General features: G+C 42.4%; 1 protein-coding gene across 2 annotated transcripts in view; it reads left to right on the top strand.

The window, feature by feature from the left end:
- LOC133477559 (homeodomain-interacting protein kinase 3-like) overlaps positions 1 to 9,613 on the top strand; it is a 56,547-nt gene extending 46,934 nt beyond the window's left edge. The window contains exons 17-18 of one of the 2 annotated variants that reach the window (XM_061772380.1): positions 1,200 to 1,345; positions 5,950 to 9,613. In XM_061772380.1, coding sequence (XP_061628364.1) covers positions 1,200 to 1,345; positions 5,950 to 6,474 — 671 coding nt within the window. In that variant the 3' untranslated portion in view covers positions 6,475 to 9,613. The remainder of the gene's footprint in view (positions 1 to 1,199; positions 1,346 to 5,949) is intronic. The other variant, XM_061772381.1, reaches the window with a different exon arrangement.
- Positions 9,614 to 12,616: the final 3,003 nt, after the last annotated feature.

Here is a 12,616-nt window from a genome sequence, read left to right as displayed (position 1 = left end):
TTTATTGTACCTTTGCCATCGATTGGAAGAGCATTTAATTTTCATGCCCGTCACTAAATGCCGTGCTACCTCTGTGTTTACTACAAAATAAAGTGAGGAAAAATAAATGCAATGTTGCGTCTTAATAATATCACTAATAATCACTCAATAATAAAGTTCTACAATTTAAAAAGGTTTATTCCTTGTACTTTTAATTTTTTTTAAATCATGCACAAAATGTGCTCTGTCACTTGTGTTTTGGGTGTCTACTCTGCAGGCCAGAAGCAACCAGTAGGGGCTTACCGCCCTCTAGTGGACCATAGAGGTCTCAACAGGTGATCATTGTAGTCCAGCGAGACATGACTTCACATGTAGTCTCACACTTGAGATGCATCCAAATACACGAAATGCAAAGTTGCTGACAACTAATCACTTTCCCTCCATCAGAGTAGCATTTATCCCAAAAAAAAACACCCAAAAAACCACAAAACAAATTGCAAATGAATTTTTTTTCCCTATATATCATACCATTACTTTTTCATGTGATCATATTGTAATTCATGTGTGACAGTATGTAATTTGTAATGCTATAAAAAAATTTAAATAACTCGGTGGAGGGAAATATGAATGCATTTTTCCCCCATAATAAACAAGTCTTCTCTTTGTGTGCAGGTTCATGATATATAGCAAACGTTTTGTGTGGAGGTTCATGATATATAGCAAACCGCATCAATTCCCAATTCGCCTATTTTTAGTGTTTTATATATATAGTCTTTTTTTTAGTTGTAAAGTAAGCCAGGGTAATGTGAATCATTTGTAACGTAAATTCAAGAGCTAGTTGGAGCAAAGCCCCAGTGTCCAAAGTCAGCCCAAGTCACATCAGCCTTTTGAATTAATTTACTAGTTTGGGCAGTTTGCTTTGCAATCTTCATGTGTACAACTTTGCAATGATTTTACTGCACAAGATCTTCGGGCAAATATCGTCATGTTACACCTGTATTAAAGTCGAAAGGAGAATCTGCCCTCCAAATAAATCAGTACAGCATATATGAGTACTGTACTTTGCATGGTTGTTTGAAGTTTTCCTCAACTTTTATTTTCCCCTCTTAAGTCTTGCAGGCCCTGTGGAATAAACTTCCAATTTATCTTGCAGCGTTTAGAATATTTAAACCTTTAAAACTATATGTGTACTTGTCTAACAGAATTATTCTCTGTCCTAGTCTCAGAGTCATGGTCCCGATCCAAAGGGCGCTGCAACATTGCAGGACAACAGAGCACTCCCTCTTCTATCCCCCTCCTCCAATCTACACCTCTTATGTCGTGGCAACAAAAGCTGCAGCAGCAGCACCCCCTGGGCCTTGGACAGGTCTTGTTTTTTCCTTTGTTTTTGTCAATTAAGGGGCGCAAATTACAGTTAACCTCCATTTTTCATGGGTAATAAGATCCAAACAAACCCCCGAATAAAAAAAAATAAAATAAAATAAAAAAGTGCGATAGAGAACTAGAGATTTGTATGTATAGTTTAACATTTTAACTGATTAGAATAGACTTAAACTTATTAAAACACACGTACAGTGCCGTGAAAAAGAATTGGCCCCCTGTCAAATTCTTATTTTTGCATAGTTTCCCCACTTCAATGTTTAAGAGCATCAAACAAATGTAAATATAATACAAATATAATCCAAGTGAACTTCCAATGCAGAATTTTTGGTTCATTTTCACTGATCACACCCAAGCCTGATTACCTGCAGATCTGTTCAATTAAGAAATCACTTAAACAGAATCTGTCCCGATAAAAACGAGTCAAACAAAAGATCTAAAAAAGCTGCAACAAAATAATGACACAATCCAAAAAAATTACAGAACAGTTGAGAAATAAAGTAATTGACATCTATCAGTCAAGCCATTTGTAAGGCCTTAGGATTCCAGCGAACCACAGGGAGAGCCATTATCCTCACATGGAGAAAACATGGAATAATGGTGAACCTTCCCAGGAGAGGCCAGCCTAAAAAGATTACCCCAAGAGAACAGCACTGACTCATCCAGGAAGCCACAAAGGAACTCAGGACAACTTCTAAAGAACTGCACGCCTCTCTTCCATGAGATGGAAGTTGAGCTTTTTGGAAGGTGGGTGTCTTGCTCCATTTGGCATAAATGTAGCACACCATTTCAAAAAGAACATCATACCAACAGCCAAACATGTTGGTGGTAGTGTGATGGTCTTGGGCTGTGTTGCTCCTTCAGGACCTGGACAACATGCTGTAAATGATGGAACCATGAATTCTGCTCTTTAACAGAAAATCCTGAAGTTCATCCAGTTGTTCAGCCATCAGTTTGTGACCTCATGTTGAAGCACACTTGGGTTCTGCAGCAGGATAGCGATCCCAAACACATCAGCAAGTCAGCTTCTGAATGGCTTAAAAAAACAAAATCAAGGTTTTGGAGTGGCCTAGTCAAAGTCCATACTTGAATCCAATTGAAATGCAGTAGCATGACCTTAAAAAAAAGGTCATCATGCTCGAACGCCCTCCATTTTTGCTGAATGCAAACAATTCTGCATGGAAGAGTGGGCCAAAGAGATGTCCACAAAGATGTGAAGGACAAATTGCTAGTTATAGAAAACACTTAATTTCAGTTGTTGCTGTTGAGGATGGCCCAACCAGTTATTAGGTTTAGGGGGCCATTTTTTCTTCACACAGAGCGGGGTAACTTTGTATAATTTTTTTTCACCCCTTAATAAATGAAATCATCTTTTAAGAAGAGCATTTTAAGTTCACTTGGGTTATATTTGTCCAATATTTACATTTGTTTGATCATATAACATCCCCTTGAAGGAAAAGGCTGACTCGCATAGTTCACCAAAACAGAGGCAAAGCGTACTTGCTTCAAGCTAATGGTCACTCCCACACACAAAACCAAAAATGTAATCACAAAGTAACTGTAAGTAACAAATAATGAAAATCTGCTATCTTAATGCTAGCATAATGTTAAACGCCATATAAAGGCTAACAGAAATCACCAAAGATGTGATGGTAATTCATTTTATTTATTGCCGCCTTCCAAGCCATTCAAGGACCCCATACAAACAGTTAAAATAAATCAAACAATATTGTAAAAATAATACATAAAACATCTTAGATCATTTTCTACTTGGGATTATGTGAGTCCCAGGAATCATGTCTGCAAACAATGAGTCCCAGCCCTGGAACAATGAATTCCTGCAACTTGTCATCACGGAGTACAGATACAGTAATCTTCCGCTATATGACGGTTGTTGCTTTACTGTCCCGCATATTGCGGATTTTTATTTCTACAATATTTTTGTTAGCCATTGCTCTTATATATAATATTTATATATATATTATAATTTAAATTTTATATATTTTCCCAAAAACTATCACTATAAATGATAGTATTGTTTTTTTTAATACCCTGATATAAAGATATTATAGAGCATAATAATTCAAGTACATCCTTTTTTAAATAACTATTAACTTGCAATTCTAAACTTTGAACGTCGGCATTGTAATGTAGAGCAACAAATAAAATATCTTAGATCAATCCAAAAAAAGTAAAAAAATATATAAATAAATCCGACTCAGGCTTTGTTTGCAAAAATTGCACCCAAACAAATATGAGACATTTGGCACATAGGTATCGAGTCATTAACGCACTAAAGAGGCTCAAAAAATGTCTTAGAGCCTGCCTGCCAAATTTGAATGAATAATAATTAAAAAAAACACCATGTATGTACTTGAAAGCATTTGGGCTATGTCACTGTTTTTATATCAGATGCCATACATTTGAGTATCACTGTTATTTTGTAGTCTTTATTTGTATTTATTGTATGATATGCGGTACGGCGGACGTTACCACAACAGCGACTATTTATCGAGTCCAGAAAAATTCCCGTGTCAATTGTACGGAACATAACCTTGCCTCCTCTGCCTCTGATTGGCTAGCACCAAGACATAATTCATACTTTTGATTTGCTGTGTGTGGAAGCACTTCACCAACACACACACACATACATACTTAGGCCGGGTCTGAAACCACGCGTCTATAGACGCAGATTGAATATGTTTCATGTGTCCCTGCTAATTTTTTGTACGTCTCAGACGCGGGGCGCACATCAAACGGGATCCCTGAAACACCGATTAATATGGGAAATGTTAAAGTGTCAGAGGTCAAGTGGTTGTGAGGTCATAGATGGGGCAGAGCGGCTGTAGGCTCAAAAGTGCAAGTATGCAGACCGGGTGATGTTGTTTGTGTGTGCTTGGAAGGCGAGTGTGCTGTATAAATACAAGTCCAAAATAAAATTTAAAAAATAAATAAATAAATAAGATGAGGAAAGAAAATGAATCATTGTATATTTAACCACCATGTTCAACCAAACCATTCAGTACATTACTCGCAGGCATATATTGTCTCTGCTGTGTGCAAAGTATTACTGCATCTTAGAATGAGACCTTCTCTGCGCGTCATCTATTAGAGCTCAATGCTACTCGGCGTTTTGCAAGTGTGAAACCAAATGTTTATATACGCGATATAAACACACATGCTTTTTTTTCCTCATTGACATGAAATCAGACAATATTTTTCCAATAATATTACCTAAATTATTTCTATTTGCTAAATCCCAGGAAAATGAGAGATGTCTTTTTTTAGGCATTTTTTTTTCATGACTTCAAAGTCAGAAGTTTACATTCAGTACGATTACTATGCCTAAAAACAATGTGGGGAAATCCAGATGATGATCTCATTTCTTTGGAAGCCTCTGACAACATTTGAGTTAAATAGAGACACACCTGTGGATATATTTGAACAAGGTGCACCTAAAACACACTGCTTCATGGGAAAATAAAAAGAAATCAACCAAGATATGAGGAAGGGAATTGTTGGGTGCAATTTCCAGATGCCTGAAGGTGGCACATTCATCTATTCAAACTATTATATGCAAGCATAAACACCATGGAAATTTATAGCCATCATATACCGCCCAGGAAGTAGACTGGTTCCTTGTCCCAAAGAATGTCTTCTGGTCCCAAAAGTGCATCTTAACCCAAGAGCAAAGGAGTGTTTTCTTACAAGAGACACTCGTCCCCATCACGAAATAAATGGGATCCTGAAGAAAAATAACATTATGTGGAAATACTTAAGCAACATCTCAAGACATCAACCAGGAAGTTAAAGCTTGAGCGTGAATGGGTCTTCTGAATAGACAATGACTTGAGACATACTGCCCAACGAGTTGCAAAGTGGCTTGAGTATAACAAAGTCAATGACTAGTGTGGCGTAAGCATAAGGAATAGTCAGTCTGGGAAGACGATGTTTGCAATGTTGCATTGGTACTGTACTGTAGTTGGGGGGGGGGGGGGGAAATTATATAATTTATCCGAATACTCGATTATTTGATAAAATTTTTAGTAGGATATGCGAATACTAAAATATGTGATACCTGCAGCTCTCCATTGGACCAAAGTCATAGTTTAAATGCAATGATACTAAATAAGGAATTCTGTGTAAACAGCTTCTGACTTTGGAGAAAGGAATGAAACATTGTCAAAAGAAATCGTTCTGTCTTTATTCAGGCTTTTAGCAAATAGAAATAATTTTGGATATCTTAATTGACCTAAAACGGGAAAAAGTTTAGTCTTTCATGTGTCAAGTGCGTGTCTTTTTATATAGCGTATGTAAACTTATGGTTTCAACTGTACATGCTACTACAGTCAAGGTGTGCAACTCTAAATTCAGACTTGCCTGTATACTGTAAAAACCCATAAAAAAAACCATTGCTTAAAAATCTGTGATATAGCAGACGAAGCGAGATATCGCCGGGGGTTCCCTCTAGCTGGACTTCCACTAACTGAGATTATTAGATGGGTTTCAGTGTTGTTCTTCCTTGCTTCTTGGTAGAATATTGTTTGATTTGAGATTTTTTTTTTTTTTTTTTTTTTGTCTTGAATTTAGGTGCCGCCATTGGTTTCCAACCACAACATCAAAGAATGGAACGGCAACTATGGGCCACTGCGACCTCATGCCTTTATCCCCCCTACTGTCCACACACACAGCTTCCCACACCTGCCACACAGCAGCCCCACGCACAATTTAGGTGCCCACCCAACGCACACCCTGTTGTCTTACCCTCCCAGTGGACCCCTTACCACAGCCCCGCACCCTATGTTGACCTCTCATCCTCCTCTACTTCAGCACAGCTACAGCCTCTCCCACGCCCAAGGGGGCGCTGTAGTTCACCAGGTGACCATGGGCCTCAGCAGCCACTCTCATCATCCTGGCTATCACAGGCTCCTCCCCTCACCGACAGTCCACCCGCATTCACAGCCTGGCTACACCCGTCACCCCCGCCAGTTCAATACTGCCTTCCCCCCGCCACCGCCCCCTCCTCACCCATACATGCCCTCACCGGCCACCTACACGGGCTTCCCTCTGAGTCCCACCAAACTCGCCCACCGCCCTCAGTTCACTTACATTTGAGGAGCGGAGCAGGGCTGCAGCAGCACCCGCGGGTCACCCCATGAGTCACAAAGGCAAACGGGAAATACGGTGGGGCTGCGACATGGGGCAAGTCGAGCTTGCAGCAGGGCGCAAAACAAACACTTGTGATCAGGAGAGGAAAATGAGTTTGGCAAGAGGGTGAACTCATGTTCAATTGGTTTTGGAGGATGGTTAAGTTCAATGCCTCTCGAATCTGAAGGTTAATAAAGCGGTGGTTGTGTTAATCTGCCGCCGGGTGAATAATATAAAGCTTTATCGAGAGGGCACGAGACGAAACCTATTTCACAATATTTAAGGCTGTGTCCTTTGCACATACCTTCTGTCACGTGTTATTTGCGCATCTGTCACGCGCTACTTTTCCCTTCATCTCGGTTGCCTTGTAGCATGCGCGGATGTCAAAGCCATGCTTGGATTTGAAGGCTGTCTTTTGTTTGCTGCTGCTGCCAGTGCCTTAACAGCAGAGTCCAAGATGTATATAGTGCATTCAATGAGGCTTGCAGAACTTATTCAGACTCTGAATATGATAGGCTTTTTTGGGAGTATGGGGATTCTTTAATATGTTTAAATATTATTCCATTTCAATTTGCTTGCTAACTCAGAGTAAGGATTTACTAAAGCTACAGGCTGAACATTTAGGGCTTTGACTGAATGATTTTTGTATGTGTATAAAGAGTGATTTGATATTTTGATAATCAATTTCTACTCACTATAGTACTTAATGCATAACAGTATTGTCACTGTTTACTGTAACTGCAATACAATCTAGATAGCCTCTGGGTTGCTGTGTGTGTGTGTGTGTGTGTGTTGTGTGTGTTTAGTTTGATTTGCAGTTTTTAGATGTTTGGGAGTGGCGTATTTGAAATCTAGTAATTTGCAGTATCCTTGCTGGGCTGTTTCGTGTTAAAGGTGTATCGGTAAATGTTTTTGTCTAAACTGTCCTAGATTGAAGCCCGTCAGTTTTGTTACATTCCTTCAGGGTGAATTATGCATAGCCTTGCTATTCTTGTGATTTAATTTTTTTTGTCATTTTCAATTTTTGTGCGGAGTAGTGTTCAGCGGGTCTTTTACGGCAATCGGCACCAAAGACATTGTTCATCAATCATTTTTCTGAGGCACAGTCGCTGTTTGTTCTTTCACCTCCAGCAAACTGTTGCAGTTTGACATTGAAATAAATATTGTCAGAGATCTATTTTAGAAATGTGGTTTTATTTTTCTGAGCTATATTTGGCAAATTGTATTTGGAATGTATCGATATTAAGCTGCTATGTACTGATTATCTGCCACTTTGTAGCTGTGAATTTAATTATTTAAGCCTGCAATTCTCTTTGTATTGTAGTTCTGGTGACTAGAAGTGGCTTTTACTTTGCTCATAGGGTATGAACGCTATCCTACATGCTAGTGCCTCTGTATTTTGGCTACATTGTTTTGAAGTGATTTATAAACTGCTGTAACGGAAATAGAGCATTTTTTTGTTTTTGTTTTTTTGTGTGTGTGTGTGTGCCTTTTAGCATCAGTATTTCATCTTGAAATGTAGGCTGAGATTAACTCTTCGATTGTGTAACCAGTGTGGTGTTCACTTATTTTTGTTCGAGCTTGTATTGTGACATGGCTTTTTTCCCCACATCGGGCTGTATATGCGACTCTTTGTACTGTACGACTAGTGCCTTTCTCCAAACTGGCTGACGGAGGATGTCTCATCGATGTCATGCGAATTGCAAACGTGTGTTGTAGTTCCTTCGTAGAGGATAGACCCCTTACTTCGACATCAACAGTTTGAAAACCATATTTTTTTTTTTTTTTTTTTACACAGAATCCTAAGAAAGTACAAGTCAGGGAATGTTTATTGCGCTCACCAAGAACACCGCACACGACTCAAAAACGTAGGCCCTGAGTTTAGACAAATGCAAAGCTTTACTCTCACACCTGAATGTATTTGTAGAAACAGCGAAATCTGTTCGATAAGATGCTTGATCAACGTTCTCTCAGTTTGTGATCAGAGCACATACTATAGTTCTTGTATGCATATTTTTACCATAGGTAGGCATCATGTGTTGTTGTCAGGGGTTCTTCCAAAATGCTTTATCCATGAATCAAAGTTAGATTCCCTCATCTATTTATTGTAATGGTTTTGCTATGTCGCCTATATAATATGTATTTTATGTATAATTTGCTCCTGTGTTAACAATCCTAAAACAAATGAGCGGTTGCTCTGTTCAAAGCGCGGCCTTAAGTTTGAATTTAGCGTGCGTGTGTAATTGTGCCTGTGTGTCGTGGAACAGACGTCTTCATTCACATAGGAAATAATTTTGTTCCTCCTTTGCTGTCTCTTATTCAGTATCATAATTATATCGATTGTTTGTGTCAGATCAACACCATCACATGAGATGAAAACACGAACCACCTCAGTGATGTCCCATAATCCCTTCCCACTTTGGCTGGCCTATTTAGCCTGCAGCCTCACATTGACTTTTGCATCATCAAAGGCACCAGAGGTTCAAACAGTTCCCGCAGGCACATGGAGCCCAGCACCCTTACGTATCAAATTAGGGTAAATGTCTTAAATAACAATATGTTTTAGTCCCAGATATATCTGCTTCTTCTGTCTAAGTTAGTAGTTCTCACTCAATATAAATGTTGTGTGAAGATTTCTTATTTGGGTACCGAGCTACATAAATGTCCAGTTAAGTCCCAGACTCATTTAAAGTATAATTATTACCACAGTTCTCTAATTATTTGGTTGATGTTGTTGTATTTGGGAGTCAATTTTGTAGACACGATTGGTAAGTCAAACCCATTACTGTTGAAAATAAGTGTACATTTGTGTTGTTTTTATGATTTTGTGTTCTTGAGTGCTACACTAGTTTGACATGTAGCAACTGCACTGTGCAATATACAACATTATGAGGACTGGGGAAATAATTACTGTTTGGCTGTCACGCGTGTCATGTGTGCGATACTTTCCCCCCTCTCGTTCTGAGTTTGAGTGTAACCAGACCTTATTATGTACTTGGTCACAAAAAGCGGGTTCCTTCTTGGTGACTTATTAGTGAGTGTCAAACTATTAATTGATGTCAACGTTCACTTTGAAATAATAATAAAAAAAAATCTTTTGCTTCAATTGCTGTGTGTTTTGTCTTTGGTTACAAATGCATGTAACATTTGTCTATATTGCTTCTAATATGTTAGACTTAGATCTGAAATAATGACACATATATATATATATATATATATACCCACACACAGTGGGTACGGAAAGTATTCAGACCCCCTTACATTTTTCACTGTTACAGCCATTTGCTAAAATCATTTGTTCTTTTTTTCCCTCAATGTACACACAGTACCCCATATTGACAAACAAAAAAGGAATTGTTGAAATTTTTCCAGATTTATAAAAAAAATAAAAATATCACACAGCCATAAGTATTCAGACCCTTTGCTATGACACTCCTATATTTAACTCTGGTGCTGTCCATTTCTTCTGCCCATCCTTGAGATGGTTCGACACCTTCATTGGAGTCCAGCTGTGTTTGATTATACTGATTGGACTTGATTAGGAAAGCCACACACTTGTCTATATAAGACCTTCGGCTCACAATGCATGTCAGACCAAATGATAATCATGAGGTCAAAGGAACTGCCTGAAGAGCTCAGAGACAGAATTGTGGCAAGGCACAGATCTGGCCAAGGGTACAAAAAATTTCTGCTGCAATTAAGGTTCCAAAGAGCACAGTGGCCTCCATAATCCTTAAATGGAAGACGTTTGGAATGAACAGAACCCTTCCTAGAGCTGGCCGTCCGGCCAAACTGAGCAATCGAGGAAGAAGAGTCTTGGTGAGACAGGTAAAGCAGAACCCAAAGATGGAGATGGGAGAAAGTTCTAGAAAGACAACCATCAATGCACCCCTCCACCATCCATCCATCCATTCTCTACCGCTTATCCGGGTCGGGTCGCGGGGGCAGTAGCTTCAGCAGGGACGCCCAGACTACCCTCTCCCCAGCCACTTCATCCAGCTCTTCCGGGGGGATCCCGAAGCGTTCCCAGGCCAGCCGAAGGATGTAGTCTCTCCAGCGCGTCCTGGGTCGTCCCCGGGGTCTCCTCCCGGTGGGACATGCCCGGAACACCTCACCAGGGAGGCGTCCGGGAGGCATCCGAATCAGATGCCCCAGCCACCTCATCTGGCTCCTCTCAATGCGGAGGAGTAGCGGCTCTACTCTGAGATCCTCCCGGATGACCGAGCTTCTCACCCTATCTCTAAGGGAGAGCCCGGACACCCTGCGGAGGAAACTCATTTCGGCCGCTTGTATCCGGGATCTTGTTCTTTCGGTCACGACCCACAGCTCATCACCATAGGTGAGGGTAGGAACGAAGATCGACCGGTAAATTGAGAGCTTCGCCTTTCGGCTTAGCTCTTTCTTTACCACAACGGACCGATACAAAGTCCGCATCACTGCAGACGCTGCACCGATCCGCCTGTCGATCTCCCGTTCCATTCTTCCCTCACTCGTGAACAAGACCCCAAGATACTTGAATTCCTCCACTTGGGGCAGGATCTCATCCCCGACCTGGAGATGGCATGCCACCCTTTCCCGACTGAGGACCATGGTCTCAGATTTGGAGGTGCTGATTCTCATCCCAGCTGCTTCACACTCAGCTGCGAACTGCTCCAATGAGAGTTGGAGGTCACGGCTTGATGAAGCCAACAGAACCACATCATCTGCAAAAAGCAGAGATGCAATACTGAGGCCACCAAACCGGACCCCCTCTACGCCTCGGCTGCGCCTAGAAATTCTGTCCATAAAAGTTATGAACAGAATCGGCGACAAAGGGCAGCCTTGGCGGAGTCCAACCCTCACCGGGAACGAGTCCGACTTACTGCCGGATATGCGGACCAAACTCTGACTCCGGTCGTACAGGGACCGAACAGCCCGTATCAGGGGGTTCGGTACCCCATACTCCCGAAGCACTCTCCACAGGACTCCCCGAGGGACACGGTCGAACGCCTTCTCCAAGTCCACAAAACACATGTAGACTGGTTGGGCGAACTCCCATGCACCCTCGAGGACCCTGCCGAGGGTGTAGAGCTGGTCCACTGTTCCACGGCCAGGACGAAAACCACACTGCTCCTCCTGAATCTGAGATTCGACTTCCCGACGGACCCTCCTCTCCAGCACCCCTGAATAGACCTTACCAGGGAGGCTGAGCAGTGTGATCCCCCTGTAGTTGGAACACACCCTCCGGTCCCCCTTCTTAAAAAGGGGGACCACCACCCCAGTCTGCCAATCCAGAGGCACTGTCCCCGATGTCCACGCGATGTTGCAGAGGCGTGTCAACCAGGACAGCCCCACAACATCCAGAGCCTTTAGGAACTCCGGGCGAATCTCATCCACCCCCGGGGCCCTGCCACCGAGGAGTTTTTTAACTACCTCGGTGACCTCAAACCCAGAGATAGGAGAGCCCGCCTCAGAGAACCCACACTCTGCTTCCCCATGGGAAGGCGTGTCGGTGGAATTGAGGAGGTCTTCGAAGTATTCTCCCCACCGACTCACAACGTCCCCAGTCGAGGTCAGCAGTGCCCCATCCCCACTATACACAGTGTTGGTGGTGCACTGCTTTCCTCTCCTGAGACGTCGGATGGTGGACCAGAATTTCCTCGAAGCCGTCCGGAAGTCTTTCTCCATGGCCTCACCGAACTCCTCCCATGCCCGGGTTTTTGCTTCAGCGACCACCAGAGCTGCATTCCGCTTGGCCAGCCGGTACCCATCAGCTGCCTCAGGAGTCCCACAGGCCAAAAAGGCCAGATAGGACCTTCTTCAGCTTGACGGCATCCCTCACCGTTGGTGTCCACCAACGGGTTCGGGGATTGCCGCCACGACAGGCACCGACCACCTTACGGCCACAGCCCCGGTCGGCCGCCTCAGCAATGGAGGCGCGGAACATGGTCCACTCGGACTCGATGTCCCCCACCTCCCCCGGAACATGAGCAAAGTTCTGTCGGAGGTGGGAGTTGAAACTCCTTCTGACAGGGGATTCTGCCAGACGTTCCCAGCAGACCCTCACAATACGTTTGGGCCTGCCACGTCGGACCGGCATCTTCCCCCACCATCGGAGCCAACTCACCAC

The sequence above is a fragment of the Phyllopteryx taeniolatus genome, chromosome 5 (assembly GCF_024500385.1).
Source record: "Phyllopteryx taeniolatus isolate TA_2022b chromosome 5, UOR_Ptae_1.2, whole genome shotgun sequence".
NCBI lineage: Eukaryota > Metazoa > Chordata > Actinopteri > Syngnathiformes > Syngnathidae > Phyllopteryx > Phyllopteryx taeniolatus.
Note: the sequence above shows the minus strand (reverse complement) of the source record. Positions and strands in the feature narration are given on the sequence as shown.